The 19,943-nt window shown below is 40.5% G+C and overlaps 1 protein-coding gene across 1 annotated transcript in view; it reads left to right on the top strand.

The window, feature by feature from the left end:
• The window catches only part of CDS1 (CDP-diacylglycerol synthase 1), a 61,668-nt gene that overhangs the window by 7,903 nt on the left and 33,822 nt on the right, over window positions 1–19,943 (top strand). Inside the window, exons 2-3 of the mRNA XM_070393484.1 lie at window positions 11,488–11,615; window positions 17,905–18,001. Coding sequence (XP_070249585.1) covers window positions 11,488–11,615; window positions 17,905–18,001 — 225 coding nt within the window. The remainder of the gene's footprint in view (window positions 1–11,487; window positions 11,616–17,904; window positions 18,002–19,943) is intronic.

Genomic DNA, 19,943 nt, shown 5'->3' with positions numbered 1-19,943 from the left:
GGTCGCTATGATGTGCACTGGCCACAAGGGAGCAGACACTCAACACAGGAGCTGCCCCCGCTGGTGGTCAGTGCACTCCCACAGGGGGAGCGCTGCTCAGCCACAAGCCAGGCTGACTGCTGCAAGCTCAGCAGCGGTGGCAGAAGCCTCCGTGGCAGTGCTAAGGATGTCCGACTGCAGCTTAGGTCTGCTTCCTGTGCGGAGAGGACCTAAGCCATCAGTTGGACATCCCCCGAGGGCTCCCGGACTGCTAAAGGGCACAGACCAGGCCGAGGGGATAAATGTGCATAAATGTCATGCACTGGACCTTTAGTGTTAACATAAATGCAAAATGACAATAGTCAGGTTCAGTTAAGGTAAAGTTGACCTTTGTCAGGGAAATACTGGCCTAGGACCTGACTACCTGCCATGACTCACGTTCAGTTAGGAAGTTTTCATTTCAGACCATCCTATGTGGTTATTGTAAGACTCTGAGTTTGTAGAGCCCACTATGCAGCCTCCCTAAGCTTGTCAGGTTTAAGTATGTGGCTCCTTTTTTGTCCATAAAACCAAAGACTTCCTTTCCTAGGTTCACACAGTATTTAGAGCTGGGATTTACCCTAAAATTTCTGACAAAAATGATATATAAGAGGAAGTAGGTATATGGTACTAAATTTATAAAATTAATTAAAATATTTACTTAGGAACTTTTTTTTTTAAAGTTACTATTTTGTGTGATTTTTAAACTATTTTGGCCTTTATGAATTTGGTTAGAAACTTTTAGGTGAATACTTGTAATTCTGTGATTTCAGGCACTCGGATTTAAATCAAACAAAATTGTTTCTAGTATTCCCTTGCTTATTTTATGATTGGTTAGGAGAAGAAATCATTAGTTTTTATGTTATAGCTGCTCACATTTTGATTCATTTGGTTGGGAGATGTTTCAGAACCGATTAAATGAGAATGATGGCACATTTTGAAGGGAACTGATTTCATTAATGACCAATTGGGCTGTTGATCATTCCTGAGGTATGCCAAGTTTAGTTATCTTTCTAAATGTTGACTTATTTTCTTATCCGCAAGGAGAGGCCAGAGTTACTTTTCACATCATGTCTTTGAATGTTTGCTGAAGACTTTGTGAGAACTATCAAGATTTTAAGCTTTCTTTTCTTTTTTAAAAAAATATGTATTTTTATTGATTTCAGAGAGGAAGAGAGAGGGAGAGAGAGAAACATCAATGATGAGAGAGAATCATTGATCAGCTGTCTCCTGCACTCCCCAAACTGGGGATCGAGCCTGCAACCTGGGCATGTACCCTGACCATGAATCAAATCCTGACCTCCTGGTTCTTAGGTTGACGCTCAACCACTGACTGGGCTAAGCTTTCTTGTAAACAGAAAATTGGAGTGCACAGGAAGGGAGAAACAAGAGTCTACTAGAGTGTGAGGAGCTCTCCCCTGTGGAAATTTAAAGCTGCTTTTTGTAAACTTGGTGGCTAGGAAAGCAGTGTTGTGCTTCCTGGCTATGCGTGCAATTCCCTTTTATTTGCCAGGACCCTGGCCAACTATCTAAGAGCTTTATGAAAGGCTGGGGAAGCCACTCTGACTTCATCATCTGGCTGGCTCAGGTGGTGCTGAGCACCTTGGTGGTTAAGACAGGGCTCACTGCCACCTTTCTGCTCCACGCGTGTTATTTGAAAACAGTGTAGTGCCATGGGGCAGCAAATGTTTACTAAGCCTAGCTGAGTCCTACCATTTTACCTTGAAGTACAAAAATCGAGATCTAGAAAATAAAACTAGCCTCTTTCAAGGTTTTGGGTTTTATTTTATTTTCACAACACCCTACAGTGTGTTACATGAAATGTTTCTGGGTTGAGGCTTTAAACACCTCTGGGACACCACTCAGATAGAATTCAGTGTATACCATAGTAGTACTTAAAATAATTTATATTGCTGTTAATAAATATGGAATCAGTACAAAAGGCTCATAATACAAGGAACCCCTTAGGCACCTTGGTCATCAGAGCTTGAATTTTTTTAAAATATATTTTTATTGATTTCAGAGAGAGAGAGAGAGAAAGAGAGAGAGAGAGGGAGAGAGGGAGAAAGAAAGAAAGAAAGAAAGAGAAAGAAACATCAATGAGAGGGAGAATATTGATCAGCTGCCTCCCGCATGCCCCCTACTGGCGATTGAGCTCAAAACCCCAGCATATGCTCTGACCTGAAATCGAACCATGACCTCCTGATTCATAGGTGGATGCTCAACCACTGAGCTACACTGGCCAGGGCACAGGTTGAATTTTATTCTCAAGATTTCTTTCCCCTCTTGATAGGTTTATAACTATTTTATATCCACAGTGTATTGGTAAGCTTTGAATTTTTTTTCTGAGCTTTTTACTATAAAAGTTTTTAATAACAGAAAAATTAAAAGGGTAGTACAATGATTATCAGTACATCCAGCACTTAGATTTAACAACTGTGAAGAATTTGCCAAATTTGCTTTACCTTGCCATATATGTATATGCACGTATTTTATTGAAGAATCGTTTGAAAATAAGTTGCAGACCTCCTAATCCTTCTCTCCTAATATTAAATGATGCATCTTAAAGACATTCTCCTATAGAATCACGGTGCCATTATCATATCTAAAAAAAATTTAACAGTAACTATTATCTACAAACAATCTATATTCTGATTTTCCCTATTGCTGCTCAAGTGTCTATTAGTGATTCCTTCCTTTCCCCCAAACTAAGATCAGGTCAGAGTTCAGACATTGCAGGTTTAATCATTCTTAGTTCATATACTCGTTTTTCCCTCTGCAGGGGGGCCCGGCAGAAGAGCAGTAAGCATTATGTCTCTCAGCCCTGAAAAAGGGATGTACCTGTGGAGAGCCAGCTCTAATAAAATCTCGATAAAATGCAATTTTGTGATGACAGTAATATTTCGCAATGGAATATAACTCTTCAAATTTCTAAGTTCTGTTGTATATCCCATGGATTTTGACTTCAGGCATCTTTTTTTTTTCTTTTTTGGGGGGGTTCTTTTTCCCCCCTCTCTTTATTGATTAAGGTATTACATATGTGTCCTTATCCTCCTCTTACCCATCCACCCCCCACTCAAGCCCTCACCCCCCTGTTGTCTCTGTCCATTGGTTATGCTTATATGCATGCATACAAGTCCTTTGGTTGATCTCTCCCTCTTACCCCCACCCTCCCCTACCTTCCCTCTGAGGTTTGAGCATCTGATCCATGCTTCTCTGTCTCTGGGTCTGTTTTTGTTCATCAGTTTATGTTGTTCATTATATTCCACAAATGCGTGAGATCATGTGATATTTATCTTTCTCTGACTGGCTTATTTCACTTAACATAATGCTCTCCAATTCCATCCATGCTGTTGCAAATGGCAAGAATTCCTTCATTTTTACAGCAGCATAGTATTCCATTGTGTAGGTGTACCACAGTTTTTTAATCCACTCATCTGCTGATGGGCACTTAGGCTGTTTCCAAATCTTAGGTATGGTGAATTGTGCGGCTATGAACATAGGGGTGCATATATCCTTTCTGATTGGTGTTTTTAGTTTCTTGGGATATATTCCTAGGAGTGGGATCACTGGGTCAAATGGGAGTTCCACTTTTAGTTTTTTTGAGGAAACTCCATACTGTCTTCCATAGTGGCTGCACCAATCTGCATTCCCACCAGCAGTGCACGAGGGTTCCTTTTTCTCCGCATCCTCACCAGCACTTGTCATTTGTTGATTTGTTAAGTATAGCCATTTTGATAGGTGTGAGATGGTACCACATTGTCGTTTTGATTTGCATCTCTCCAATGATTAGTGACTTTGAGCATGTTTTCATATGTCTCTTGGCCTTCCTTATGTCCTCTTTGAAAAAGTATCTATTTAAGTCTATGGCATTTTTATACACCCATAGTGAACTTACAGAGAGATTAGAAAAATCGATCCCATTTACCATCGCACCAAAAAATTAAGATACCGAGGCATAAACTTAACTAAGGAGGTAAAAGACCTGTACTTGGAAAACTACAGGACACTGAAAAAAAGAGATAGAAAGGCATAAACAGATGGAAGAACATACCGTGTTCATGAATTGGTAGAATCAGCATCATTAAAATGTCCGTATTACCCAAAGCAATCTATAGATTCAGTGCACTCCCCATTAAAATACCAACAGCATATTTCACAGACCTAGAACAAACTCTCCAAAAATTCATCTGGAATTAAAAAAAAAAGACCTTGAATAGCTACAGCAATCCTGAGAAAGAACAAAGTAGGAGGGATCTCAATACCAGATATCAAGCTGTATTACAAAGCCACTGTTCTCAAAGTTGCCTGATACTGGCACAAGAACAGACATATAGACTAATGGAATAGAATAAAGAACCCAGGAATCAACCCAAGCCACTATGCTCAATTAATATTTGACAAAGGAGGCAAAAACATACAATTGAGTCAAGATAGTCTCTTTAATAAATGGTATTGGGAAAATTGGACAGATACATGCAAAAAAATGAAACTAGACCACCAACTTACACCATACACAAAAATAAACTCAAAATGGATAAAGGATTTAAATGTAAGACGGGAAACCATAAAAATATTAGAGGAATCCAAAGGCAGCAAAATCTCAGACATATACTGAAGCAATATCTTCACTGATAGAGCTCCTAGGGCAGTGGAAACTAAAGAAAAATAAACAAATGGGACTACATCAAAATAAAAAGCTTCTGCACAGCAAAAGAAACCATCAACATAACAACAAGAAAGCCCACTACATGGGAGAACATATTTGCCAATGTTATCGCCAATAAGAGTTTAATCTCTAACATTTCCAGGGAACTCATACAACTTAATAAAAGGAAGATAACCCAATCAAAAAATGGGCAACAGACCTAAATAGATACTTTTCGAAGGAGGACATAAGGAAGGCCAAGAGACATATGAAAACATGCTCAAAGTCACTAATCGGCCTTCAGGGATCTTTCTTCCTAATTTGGAATTTAACACTTACAATAATGAAGCCATAAGACATAGTATCGTTTTAATGTATCATAGAATTGGATGTCACTGGAGGAAGATCAGGAGGAGCCCCATGGCCATGTTCCTGTCTTTTCAGCATCCAGTATTTGGAAACACCTCCTTCCTCTTTTCCTGGCCACTGGCTCCTGTCACTCTTCAGGAGTCACCATGAGCTATAAATGACTTATATTCAATTGACCATACACTCTGCAATTTGATATTTTGACATACGTTTACATGTATAAATTCATCACTAAAGATATGATAATGAACATATCCATCACCACCAAAAGTTTGCTGCTCCTGCTCTTTTGCATTTTCCTTCCCACTCCCAGATAACCACCGATCTGCTTTCTGGCTCAAAAGATGAGTTTGTATTTTCTAGAATTTTATAAATTGGAAGACTATTTATATATACTAAACTAGAGGCCTGGTGCACGAAAATTCATGCACGCGGGGTGAGGGGGGGGGCGGTCCCTCAGCCCGGCCTGCACCCTCTCGCAGTCAGACATCCCTCTGGCAGCCTGGGAGCCCTCGGGGGATGTCCACCTACCAGCTTAAGCCACAGTCGGACATCCTTAGCACTGCCAAGGAGGCGGGAGAGGCCATTAGGGTCAATTTGCATATTACCCTTTTATTTATAGGATTATTTATAGGATTGGATGTACATATTGTCTGACTTCATTTTACTCAGCATAATTATTTTGACATCCATCTATATTGTTAGGTGCATCAGTAGTTCACTCATTTTTATTGATGGGTAGTATTCCATTGTACCCATATAGCCCAATTTGTTTTGTTCCTTGTTGAACATTTGAGTGGTTTCAAGTTTAAAACTATTACAAGTAAAGCTGCCATGAACCTTTGTGTGGACATATACTTTTATTTCTCTTGGACAAATACTAAGGAGTGGAATGACTGGGTCATGTGGTGGATATGTGTTTAACTTTCTGAGAAACTGACAGACTGTTTTCGAAAGTGGTTTTACCATTTTACATTCCCACCGGCAGTATGAGAGTTCCAGTGTCTCTGCATCTTCTGCAACACTTGGTATGTTCAGTTTTTACATTTTAGCCATGCTACTAGATGTGTGGTAGTACCTTTTTTGTTTTGTTTTATTTTTTCTTTATTGTTTAAGATATTACATATGTGTCCTTCTCCCCCCATTTTGCATTTCTCTGATAACTAATGACATTGAACATTTTTTCATGTGCTTATTTGCCAAATGTGTATTGCCTTTCTTGAAATTTTTGTTCAAATATTTTGCCCTTGTATTTTAATCTAATTGTTTTCTTATTGAATTTTAGAGTTCTTTATGTATTCTGGAGGCAAAAATTTTATTTGATATGTGTTTTGCAAATATCTTTTCCCAGTCTATGGGCTCATTTTTCTCATTCTCTTAACAGTGTTTTTTAAAGACCAGAAGACTTAATTTTGATGATATGCTTATCAATTTTTTTGTTTTATGTTATTTTATTTAAGAAATCTTTGCCTAATCCAATATCACAGAGATTTTATGGAAGTTTTACTATTTTATATAAATACCTGTGATCTATTTTGAATTAATTTTTGTAATTGGTGTGAGGTATGGATCAAAATTCTTTCTCTCCTGTTTTTCTTCCCCTCCTCATATGGATATCCAATTGTTTCAGCATAGTCTGTTGAATTACCCTTTCAACGTTGTTGAAGATCAGTGATCCATATTTGTGTGGGTTTATTCCTGGACTCTAGTCTGTTTTCCATTGATTTTTTTTTTCTTTTATGCTAATACCACAGCTTGATTACAGGTAATGTAAGTTCTTCAATTTTGATCTTTTTATCAGACTGTTTCAGCTCTTCTAGGTTCTTTGCATTTTCATATAAATTTTAGAACCAGTGTGTGCATTTCTACAAAAATAAAACAAAGCACCTGTTGAGATGTTTATGGGACTGCACTGAATCTGTAGATCAATTTGGGAGAGAATTGTCATTTTAATTATGCTCCTGTATAATTTCAACTTCCAGCTACATTGCTTAGAGCTGTGTAAACTTGGACACTTAATCTTTCAGAGCCTCAGTTTTTAAAAAATATATATTTTTATTGATTTCATAGAGGAAGAGAGGGAGAGAGAGCTAGAAACATCAATGATGAGAGAGAATCATCAGTCCGCTCGCTGCATGCCCCACACTGGGGATGGAGCCTGCAACCCAGGCATATGCTTTGATTGGGAATCAAACCACAACCTCCTGGTTCATAGGTTGATGCTCAACCACGGAGCCACACCAGCTGGGCAAGCCTCAATTTTTTTACCTATAAAATGGAGGTTATCATTTACCTACCTCTAGGGTAATGTGAGGAATAAGTAAATCAATATTTATTAAGTGCTTTTGCTCTTATTTCCTAATCACTTTTCCTTAGGAATTGGATTTACAAGGTAAATAAAGAAACTTCTATTTCTTCAACTTCCAACGCTCATTTACCAGACATACTTTCATTATAATTTTATATTTTGAAAAATCAGTAAGCCCTCATTACACATAGGTGGAACTGAGATCCCAAGCCAAGCACTTGGTCAAGACTATTCATCTAGCAAGAACAAAGGAGAACTTCTAATTTTAATCCTAAATGTTAGCATGAATTGACAGGCTCAATTCATTCGTCACCTATTTATGTATTACCTAATAAATGCCAGCCACTGTATAAGCCCTCTGCTGGCCTTTTGGGATTAAGAGTGAGGCCAATGGATGGTATTTCCTCTTCTCACAGAGCTTGGGGACTACTGGAAAATATAGACAAGCAAACATACACTTTTAATATAGAATAGTAGGTAAACATAAGGGAAATTGTGGAAACACAGTTGAAGAGCAGCTAACCTGGAGCTGGGGGTCCGGGAAGACATTTGTAAAGGACGTGACCTTGAAACCAAGGTCAGAGGATGAGTGGGCAGTAGCCAGGTTTTAGGAATGTGGAAGGGAGGATTTGGACCAGGATGTGGGCAATAGAGAAAATGCACAGTTTGTATTTTATAGATGGAACAAATATCTGGATATAAGAGAGAGAACAGTATGGTGTGAAAGCTGGGGAGTCATCAAAGAAGGGTGCCATTGTGAACAGTAAAAACAATGTCAGGTGGTTTGATTGTATCCTCTGGTTTTAGGTTGGGGAGTGTTAAGATTCAATGTGCAGTTTAGAAAAATTCCTTTTATATTGAAAATAAAGTAAAGAGGGTAGGGGGATGAGGTATTGAGGTACCAGAGAGAGGTACTGAGGTACCAGATGCTCAGGAAGAGTAGCCATGGGTGGGGATGGACATGGGGGAAAACTAATGACAGGCCCGGTGCTACGTGGATGTGTTTTGGCAAAAGGAGATGGAATTGTTAAGTTGATAGCCAGGTGCCTGACCTGAGTTAATTGGTTAACTGTTTGGTGGTGGTGTCTTCCTGAGTAGGAAATGTAGAAGGGCAGCAGGTTTGGTGTGGAAAAAAAGAGAGGTCAGTTTGCTGATGTGAATTTCAGGTGATGCTAGTGGAAAAACCCACCTGGAGATTGTGTGTTGGGAGCTAGAGACCCAGTTTATGCGGAGTCTTGAGTGTAGAGCAGTGGTTCTCAAATTCTGTTTCTTTGTTATGGGCTGGGGCCACAACATTAGTAACAAAGAAACAGAATTTCCAGAGGATGAGGCCCAGAAATCAGGATTTAAAAAAGATTCCTGGGTGATTCTAATGTGCAGCCAAGGTTGAAAACCACTGGTGTAGAGAAAGATGGGAAGCTAAGAGGGTACATCACCTGGTGGGTAGTGGGAGAACACAGGCTTTAGATGGAAAGGGGCCCTAGCCAGTTTTGCTCAGGGGAGAGAATGTCAGCCTACGGACTGAAGGGTCCTGGGTTTGATTCAGGTCAAGGACACGTGCCCAAGTTGCGGGCTTGATCCCCAGTAGGGGGCGTGCAGGAGGCAGCCAATCAATGATTCTCTTTCATCATTCATGTTTCTTTCTCTCTCTTCCTCTCTGAAATCAATAAAAATATTTTTAAAAAGATAGAAAGGGGAGGATTATTGTCTTTAAATTTGGGACTTGAAAAAAAACTCCTAACTCGGTGTTCTTGAGCATGTTAAGTTTAGCATGCATTCAGCATGCATTAAAGTGCTGCTTCCTTCTTCCCATTACCTCAATCACACTCTTGTTTTCCTTGTCAAGTCTGGCATCTGTAACAGGATCCAAACAAGAAATGCAGAAACATTAGAGTCTCTGCTTCTAATTCCCACAGTTGAGTAAACTTGCTCTAAAAGGCCACTATTTAAGCATTATCTTTTATTCTTTAGTTATTAATACGAAATGAAGAAGCCTGGTTAAATCTTAAGTTTTTCACTTTGTGCTCCTCCAGTTATATGAAATAGAACCCAGAAGCTTAAATAATAAAAGTAAAAACAGGACAGCTTTCTTGAGGGTGTGGAGAGGAGGGCCTTGACATATCACCATCATTGACAAGTGGACTGAAGTAGCTTGCTGAAAGGGTTTGTGTTTCCACAATTTGAATTATGGCCCAATGCTTGTATTTTGTGAGGAAAACAAAGGCTGAGCTTTTTTTAAGGGGTAAGTGATTTGCCCTTTGCCACTCTGCTGGGTAGAGAACAGGTGGCCTTAGTACTGGCAACCCTTGGTTCCTAGTCTAGTGCTTTTTCTGAAACATGGTAGTGTTGCCTTATGGGGGTATTTCCATTAGTCACCATCTCCACTACCACTCACACCACCCCTGCAGCACTGTGGGTTATTGAAGGTGAAAAAAAGAGTAGCAGGGAAAAGACCAAGAGAAAAGAGATGTGCTTCATTGTTCTAGATGTCAAAGACCTGCTGGCATGCCAGGCCCACAGCAGGTTCCCTGACATTTTCAGGGAACGCTTTATGTGGCGGTTTATAAAGTCAACATCTCTTTCTGTTTAAGCTGCTTTAGGGCCAACTGGCTCTCCGTGTCACAGTAGGAATTTGACATGTCTGTTTCATTTGTCAGTTTTGGTATAACATCATTTAATTTCATAATTGTATGGTAAGAACGTTATCCTTAGTAAGCAAAACTTTATTATTACTTTATGAAAACTGAAAATAGTCCCCCAAGGCTAATATATTATTTGGTAAGTCACTTAATGAGGAATTGGAAGACTTGCTTCAATCATAGCAATAGCTCTCTTCTTTGACTTCAGTAAGTCCTTGGCATTATATTAAAAGCTTCCATTCTATAGGTAAAGAAAATGTATGAAGGGGTGATGCCATCTGCTGAGATTGGCGCTAATAAGGGCTGTTTGGTCCGCAATTCCTGAATGTTCTGCATTCCCAGGCGCTTTCATTCTTAGGATCACTCCTGGCCCAGTGTTCTGCTCAATGCTCCATCTGCTTGTACTCACCTCCTGCAAATCCTCTCATTCTTCTCCTTCAGATGAGCCCCATTGCCCCAATCCCCCCTCTGTAAACCACCTTCCCAAAGTGCAGGCATGCGTAGCATTCTTTACTGAAGGTTGCTTGGGTTGGGGTGTAGGAGAGGGGAGGACGCAGGAGTGGAGACTGTTACATGACAGCATAACAAACAACTTCAAAACTGAATTATATATACTTTATCCTAGCTAATAAAGAGGTAATATGCAAATTGACCATCACTCCAAACACAAGATGGTCACCACAAGATGGCCGGCAGGGGAGGGCAGTTATGGGTGATCAGGCCAGCAGGGGAGGGCAGTTGAGAGGGACCAGGCCTGTAGGGGAGGGCAGTTTGGGGTGACCAGGCCAGCAGGGGAGGGCAGCTAGGGGCAATCGGGCCAGCAGGGGAACAGTTAGGCGTCGATCATGCTGGCAGGGGAGTGGTTAGGGGGTGATCAGGCTGGCAGGCAGAAGCGGTTAGGGGCAATCAGGCAGGCAGGCAGGCAGGCAAGTGATTGGGAGCCAGCAGTCCTGGATTGTGAGAGAGATGTCCGACTGCCCGGACATTGGGATTGGGCCTGAACGGGCAGTAGGACATCCCTCGAGGGGTCCCAGATTGGAGAGGGTGCAGGCTGGGCTAAGGGACACACATCCCCACCCCCATGTATGAATTTCGTGCACCGGGCCTCTAGTAGATATATAATGCTGTGCCAGTGTCAGATATTACTCTCATTGTTGCTTTGATTGTAATCAATAAAAAGCTTATCGGAATCTATATGGAATAACACTGTGTTCTCCCAGTTAAGTATCAAAAGAATAAATAATTCTTGTGGTAAATATATGTTTTAGGCAATATAGGAGTTTCTTTTTGTCTTCTGTTTACATGAGTCCTTTACATTGATAGATTTTAGCACAGATAATAACAAGGAAGTACAAGAGAGCTTGGATAGTCAAGGTAAGTTAATAGTTGTTTCTTTGTTTCAAGTTATGTAACTGAGATTTGACACACAGAGGAATAAATAATTAGCAAGTGTGTGCTTTTTTTCCCTATTTAACAAAGTGATCTTCTTTTCTCTTTAATTTTAGGAAACAGATATTGATGACAGATATGGAGATTTGGATTCCAGAACAGATTCTGATATTCCAGAAATTCCACCATCCTCAGATAGAACCCCTGAGATCCTCAAGAAAGCTCTCTCCGGTTTATCTTCAAGGTATGACTGGATGGTGCACAAGATAAGTTGTGGGGTTATCCTGGCCCATGTAGTACTATTTTCACTATTTCTAAGCTTTGGAGCTCTGAGAGAGAAGGCTTATACTTTTTCATTGTTGGTCAAGCACACATGGTACTAGATGCTTAATGTTCATCCTTCATTTAATACTTAAGATCTTATGAGTTACTAGAGGCCCAATGCACAAAAATTCGTGCAAGAGTAGGTCTTCCTTCCCCCGGCTGCCGGCACTGGCTTCCCTCCGAGATCCGGGACCTAGGCCGCAGGCAGGCACCTGGGACCCCAGCCAGCTTCCCCCAGGCTGCCCACAGGCACCCAGGACTCTGGCTGGCTTCCCTCTGGCACCGGCTTTGTCAGGAAGGACATCTGGAATGATGTCCAGAAGATGTCCAGTCTAATTAGCATATTAACCTTTTATTATTATAGATGAGAAAACCAAATCGGAGAGGTTACCTGGTGAAGGTTACAGAGCTATGAAGATGCGGACCTGGGATTTTTATCCCGGTTGGTCACATTTCTGAAGCCAGCGATCTATTTACTATATCAGGTTGCCTTTTCTGGTGTGGGAACATTTAATAAAGAAAATTGTATATTCTTTGTTTCCTGTTCTTCAAGTACCAGAGGGACATAGCTCATTTTTTAAACTGAGTTTTAAATTATTGTCCAAAACTCTGCAACCTTCTACCATTTTATATTTGTGCTATATTTTAAAATGTGTAATCACCAACAAATTTTACCTAATTTTATATTGCCCTCCTTTGTATGTTTTAGTAATATGAATTATAAAATTTATAAAAGCAAAATAAATCTAAGCTTTTCTTTAGATTACTATGTGAAATCTTAATGTTGGTATGGAACAGTTTTTCCATGTTTTTGACTGTGACATACAATAAGAGATACATTTTACTCCACATCCCAAGAGACACACAAATGTATATTTTAACTGCTACAAAAATGTTATGAAACAATTTTTACCATTACTGTGTGACGTCCCCTCTTTTCTGTTTGATACTATTCTGTCATTGAACAAAATATTTTGGATGTAACTTACTAAATTGATTTTACCAGCCATGGGTTATAATAACAACAAAAAAATGGGTTAGTCATATCTAGTTAATGTAATATGAGTTTTTCTGTTTTTAGTTTCTAGGCTATAACCATATTAGAATAAATTGTTTCAAAGAAAAGTTTTCATAATTATTTTAACCAATAGAACAAATTTTTGCTGTTATTTGAAGCATGATTATTATTTTAATAGTCTTGATCCCAATTGTTTTCACGACCTAATTGACAGATGTACCTTTGCTTTAAAACCTTAGCAGCTCTATCTCAGATTTGGAAACTTATATTGATTTATATAAGAATGATGCTAGATTCCTATGTGTCAATAATAATTTCTTAACAATTAAGGTTCTCCCCTCCCCCCATGTAAAGCAACAATAGCAAGTAATATCAGCTGATATTTATTGAGAATATACTGTATACATGTATTGACTAGCTTATTGTCAACCTGTAACACAGCTACACTTATATACCTATTTTATAAATGAGGAAACTGAGGCACGGAAATTTTATATATCAAGGGTCATGTGGCTAGTAAGCAATAGAACCACATTCTGAACCTAGGCATTGTGCTCTATTTATAAAAGAATTGTTTAATTTTTTAATTAAAAATATTTTTATTGATTTCAGAGAGAAAGGGAGAAAGCGATAGAAACATCAGTGATGAGAGAGAATCATTGATTGGCTGCCTCCTGCACGCCCCCTACTGGGGATTGAGCCTGCAACACGGGCATGTGCCCTTGACCAGAATCAAACCCGGGACTCTTCAGTCCACAGGCTGGTGCTCTATCCACTGAGCCAAACCAGCCAGGGCAAGAATTGTGTTTTTTTTTTTTAATGAACAATAGAGGATATGTGACCAGTTTCAATCGTCTCATGAAACTTCACTATAAAAGTTACATGAATGTTTCAAAATCTATATCTTATTCATTTTAGCCTCTATACTACCCCAAATAGTCTGTGTTACAAGGATTTAGAAGTGGTGGATGCATAGGATTAAAAAACTAATTACATAAGAAATTTTCATGAATTGCAGGGAAACACCCTATTATCCTCTCACCAAGACATTGATATTTGTAGTATTGTAGTGTTTACGCTGAAGCTTTTTTCTCTTGTATATATTTTGCATGTGTGTGTGTGGTGTAAAAATAGCATTGTACTATTTTCTGCTTGTCTGTTTTCATTTTCATTCTGTGGTATTAGGAACAAATATCCTTAACTATACATAGATATTTTAAGTGGCTGCACGATATATTCTTTTTTAAAAATATTTTAATTGATTTTTTACAGAGAGAAAGGGAAAGGGATAGAGAGTTAGAAACATTGATGAGAGAGAAACATCGATCAGCTGCCTCCTGCACACTCCCCACTGGGGATGTGCCCGCAACCCAGGTACATGCCCTTGACCGGAATCGAACCCGGGACCCTTCAGTCCGCAGGCTGACGCTCTATCCACTGAGCCAAACCAGTTAGGGCACGATATATTCTTTTGCATGACTGTAGTTTAACTAAAGAGCTGTCCCTGGGCATTTAGCTGATTTCTAAATTCTCATGCTCAAAAACAGCTCTGCATTAAACGTTTTTCTCTAGAGATAACTTTTATTTAGCAATCATAATTATTTTCTTAGGCTAAAATCTTAAAAGTGAAATTGTTTGGTCGAGATTCAGGCTCACTTTTGAGGCTTTAATCTACAGTGTCAAAAAGTCTTAAGTTGTTGAAATTGGAAGGAGCCTGAAAGATCCTCGGTCACTTGGCAAGTTGTCCCAGTCTGCTTCTTCACCTGTGTCTGAGCATTCGTGAGCCCCTTAGTCTGGCTTTGTCCTTACTGAAGCTCTTCCTCGGCTATGAGTCTGGCTTAGCGGGTTTCATCCAGGGCAGTGCCCTGGATTTTGTCCCCACCTCCCCAGCAGACGTTTGGCAATGTCTGGAGACCTTTTTGAGAACTCTGGTTTTGGTTGTCACAGTGAGAGATGGCGCAGCTAGCACCAGTGTGTAGAGGCTAAGGAGGATGCTAAACACCCTACAGTACACAGAACAGTGCTTCTCAATAAAGAATTATCTGGCACAAAACAATAACGGTTCTGAGGCTGAGAAGCCCAGGACACATCCAGGTATAGCCGTAATGCCATCTTCCTTCCTTCCCTCCTTTCCTTCCTTCCCTCCTTTCCTTCCTTTCCTTCCTTCCTTCCTTCCTTCCTGCACACTCCTTCCTTCCTTCCTTCCTTCCTTCCTTCCTTCCTTCCTTCCTTCCTTCCTTCCTTCCTTCCTTCCTCCCTCCCTCCCTCCCTCCCTCCCTCCCTCCCTCCCTCCCTCCTTTCTTCCTTGAACCTATACACTTTCTGTGCATGTTCTCCAAACACTGGTAGATGGACATTCTCAAAACTCCCCCTCTTTGCCACCAAGTTTTTGTTTATTTTTTATTTTAAAAAACATTTGATTGATTGATTGTAAAGAGAGAGGGAGAGAAAGATGGACTTGTTGTTGCACCCATCTATGCATTCATTGGTTGATTCTTGTATGTGCCTGGACCTGGGGTCGAACCTGATACTTTGGCCTATGAAGTTGATGCTCTAATCAACTGAGCTACCTGGTCAGGGCCCATTCTTGCTTAATTTTGAGGAGTGCCTCTGTGTCCCAGTTCGTGGCTCAGGTGAACTGTCTTGTCAAATCAGGTTCTGGATGATTCATGATGCTTTTGGCACTAGTTTTGTGTGTGTGTGTGTGTGTGTGTGTGTGTGTGTGTGTGTGTTTAAACCTTGCCATTACTTTTGAAATAAAAGGCACATAATAGTGGTAGTAATAGTAAGTCATTGTACGTATTCAAATGTATTTGAACAATGTGTGTAACCACTTTAATCATTTTTAAGGATATGCTTAATTACATACTTTTTTGGAAATCTTATTTCTGGCTCAGATAGGTCCTCAAAGACATGAAACTTGAATGCACTTCTCCTCTACTGATTCTCAGCTCCTTTTTCCAAAACAATCTGTGAGGTGATGACTTGGACTAAAAATTAAGGCATTCTCTAATGTGATCCTGGAAGTGTGGTAAAGGAACTGGAGAATTTTGAATTCAGAACCAGACTGTCCTCTGGTTTTTAGTAACAGTGATTTTCTTTTCTTTTCTTTCTTTTTTTGCATATTGTGCTCTGCTTTAAATTCAGTGCTTCTCTCCAGAAAGATGACTTTTGGTTACTGTATCAGTGGATATATATGTTATGTCTCAGTATGTGCTTAACTTTGTATTAGGTATTCTTGGGGAATTTGGGGAGTCAGTTAAGTTAAAATAAATAAGGGAAGTAAGTCTTTAATTTTATTGGAGTGGGAGAATTTTTCTCAGATGCGGAAATACCTACGTAAAAGACAACCGGACAGTATGTGTTCCTTGAGAACTCTGGTTTTGAGTGGCCGTGGAATTTTGGGGTGATATGAAGACAGTATGTTTCCTGTTTACATCTCTGGTTCTCAGCAGCTACCATTCTCTGAAGTTCAAAGCCAGGCATCTAACAGAGGTACACATGGACAGGAGAAACATCTACCCTGGGGCTGATTTCTAACCCTTATGTAGTGTCCACCTGACTAGAGAGGTTCTAGGTAATTCTGAGTTTGAGGATCAGTTATAAAGAAGGGCTAAGAGCACGTCTAGGTTTCATGCAAGCAGGTCATGGTTACTATCAGGAGACTGCCTCATGTCCTTTATTTACCTCTGACCAGCTCTGTGACCTAGCCCAGTTCTCTAATCCATTCATTAGCCTATAGGGGGCTGTATCTCTAAAACTAAATGGAACCTTTCATCTATACCATTTTTAACTCTATACTCATTTCAGTTCAGACCCAGAGCTTACAGTCTGTGAGAAATGTATGCGTCTACATAGTCGGTTGAACAGTAGAGGAAAGTAAAGTCAGCTAAGAACAATTTGACCACTTCATGAAAAATCTTGGAAGCTAGATAAAAGAGTTTGGATGTAATGTTGGTATTTTAGATCTTGAGTGCAGAAATTACATAATAAAAGAGATATTTAAGAAGTATCTGGACTATGTAGGAGGGTGATTAGAAGCAGGGAATGTAATCAATATTTAATAAACAGATGAAATTGGCAACTGTTTCTTTTATGGGAAGGAGACTAAAAGCCTTGCTTAGATACTGTACATATATGTTGTCATACTTTAAGTTGAATCCAAATCTCTTGTAACATAATTTAAATGCTATCATTCATATCAATAGAAATCAGAAGTTTTAAAGAAAAAACTACTGTGTGTATAATGTAAAATGCGTGTAGAACGAATAAAGCAGGGCAGCAATTTTAGATTCAGAAATCATCATCCACACACAGGTGTGATTAGAATCATTTTACTCGTGTCAAAAAGCAGCTGCCGACATTTCTCATGACATGGCCACATAGCGAGTGACAGTATTTGTAAGGTGCACTGAGGATGAAGTGGGAGGCTCTTAAGGGTGGGGGACCCAGACCCTGACTGACAGCTGCCCGGGCATTGAGGGAGATCAGTTCTCAGCAACGGGCTGGTGTGCCAGCAGGGATGCTGTGCTGAAAGGAACAAGCAAAGGCCCAAATAAGAAAATGCTTTCTACTAAGGGCCCTGTCCCTAACTAAGGAGAGCAGGCTGCACACTGAGCCATAGAAGGACGTGGCATTCAGTTTGGCCTTGTCCTCTGCGACCGACCTCCTCGCCGGCGCCTTCTTCCTTTCACTGACATTGCTGTGCTCTCCAGTTTCAGTTCTGCATCAGCCTCTCTTTCCTCTTCCTCATCGGAAGGTCACGCACTCTGTCTGAACCACCTTAAAATCATATTATTTTTATCGAGTACCCCCAAAGGATTGGTCATCGTTTCGGAGGACTTTTGCACCTGGCTCCTTCTTCCCTTCCGAATGACCCTGGGAGATGTGCACACGTCCATGTTAATCCCCTCACTGCTTAGTCTCATGACTCATCCTCGTTCATAACAAAAAAGCAGGCTTTATCTTTTACTAACATAATCTTTACATTTAATTTAGCTATTCAGTGAGTGAACAAATGCTCTTTGGTTGGTTGGGTTTTTGTTGTTTTGTTTTGTTTTATTATAAGGGATTCTTTAGGTATAATTAGGGAAAATCCTTAAGTCTGGTAACTCAATACTGAAACCACCCACACAAGAAAAATACTGTAAGAACACATGAAGTGCTAACTTTATAAACGTTTTCTTTGCAGGTGGAAAAACTGGTGGATTCGTGGAATTCTTACTCTAACGATGATTTCCTTGTTTTTCCTGATCATCTATATGGGATCTTTTATGCTGATGCTTCTTGTGAGTATTTACACTTCCCTAAGGTGCTCTTGCTTTGTTTTTCAGCACTGGTGTGATTGCAGTAATTTGAGCATGTCATGACCAAGGAGGCAATGTAAGACTTGGTAACAGCAAATGTAGTTCCGTTAAGCATCTTGTAGTTCATGAAATGAACAAGGCTAATCTTTTCTGTTTGCAGAAGGGCCTTTGAATGTGTTCATTTATCAGAGACCAAGTATATACAGTCTATTCATGTCTTCTTGTCAAGATAAAACAAACACACACATATACATACTTCAACATATAGGACTGTGAGCTAGATCCCTAACTTCGAGGAACTTAATCAAATGGCCGAGGCACATAAGTAACCCTGTGAATAAATAGGCTAGTCATTAAATGGGGTAGGCCCCATGGTAGAACTTGTTGGGAGAGCACAGTAAAAAAGTGCCTGCAACAGCCTGAGACAGAGATGAAAGAAGACTCTCAGAAGAGGTGATGCCACAGCTAGTCCTGAAAGAGGGACAGGACGAGGGGAGGCATTCCAAGGTGGGGACATCGTGAGCAAGGCGTGGAGGTAGCCTGTGGGGGGAATCTAGGGAGGAGACCAGAGAGGTAAGTGAGAGCTGTTCTGGGTGTGGGGACTCTGTCATGTATGAGAAGCCCAACAAGTCCTGAAGCCCAACAAGTATTTTAAGCTTTTCATTCATTTAGCAGATGCTCCCAGGATGCCTGCCATGTGCCAGGCATTATGCTAGTTCTAGGCTCTGGTACGGTGGCGCTGAGAAAAACACACCTGTCTTTGCCATCATGGAGCTTAAGATCTATACTTTAAAGAATTGATCAGAAATACAACTAAAAACTGCAATAGCATTTAATTAAAAAAAAAGAAAAAAGGATGCTATGAGAGCAAAGGGGGAACTGGAAGGCTTCTCCAAGGCCTGTGCCCAGCATAAGTGCTCGGTCTGAAGGCTGAGTAGGAGGAGTTGGCGTGGTGAGAGAGGGAGCTTGGGGGAAGGAGGGTCATCGCAGAGACTCCTGGACATAAAGGCCCTGGCATCTAAAGAAGCATGAAGCATTTGAAGCAAAGTGGTGGGAGTGAGAAGGAGAGTGCATTTGTTCAATAGATTTGTCACTTTATGCTGAGTGTGACTTAGCAGGGAGCAGTGAGAGCCGGTTCTCGGGGATCTGCAGCGTCTTTATTTTATCATTTCTTTTTCTTCATCCCATCTTGGTTAGTTTAGCCTCTTCTTCTGTACTCACCTCCCTGTGTCCTTGCCCACTTAGAATTCTGTTCACCCGTCTCACCTGTCTTCTCCTTCCATGCTAGTCCTATTCAGAGCACTAAGCCAGGAGCAATATGAGATGGCTTTCCTTCATTCTAGAAAAGAATCCATTTTTAACTGAAATTAGACACGCTTGGGGAAAAATAAAATTCCACCAACCCCTGAAACCACTTAAAGTAACTCTCCTAAACACCAGCAAGCCCTTTCACTCTTCTTTTTGTCCTCATTAATTTTGTACTTCCTTGGGGACATCAAGGTCACAAAAATGAATAAGAAATTGAGGACTTTTTTTTTTTTTTAGCAAGAAAAATGAATAATGGATGAAACTAATTTAATGTGAGGGCAGAAGCTCTGAGTCTGAAAGCCAGGTAGGCAGGGCGAGCACCGTCCAGGTGAGACTGGAGAGAAGAGCCCAGCTCCCTCCCAGCCTGCGTCTGAGCCGCTGAGGGCTACGAGTGCCAAGTGACCACCCCTGGCCTCGGGACTTGGGCATTGAAGAAGTGTGTGCAAAGCGCTTTTCAGTGGTGAGTGGTCGAGCCTGGAAGCAGGGATTAGATGCTGGCAGACAGCCCATAAGGCTTTGTGTCTAAGGGGCCTTTGGGTGGACCTTGAGGCTCTATCAGGGTGGATGCCTGCGTGCTGTGAGCAAAGGTCCTCACGGCCAGGTGTGTCAGAAAAGG

Source organism: Myotis yumanensis, unplaced genomic scaffold (genome assembly GCF_028538775.1).
Source record: "Myotis yumanensis isolate MYYU_CA2020_CCGP unplaced genomic scaffold, mMyoYum1.0.hap1 SCAF_1, whole genome shotgun sequence".
In the NCBI taxonomy this organism is placed as follows: domain Eukaryota; kingdom Metazoa; phylum Chordata; class Mammalia; order Chiroptera; family Vespertilionidae; genus Myotis; species Myotis yumanensis.
The sequence above is the reverse complement of the archived record's forward strand: the minus strand, read 5'-3'. Positions and strand labels throughout refer to the sequence as shown.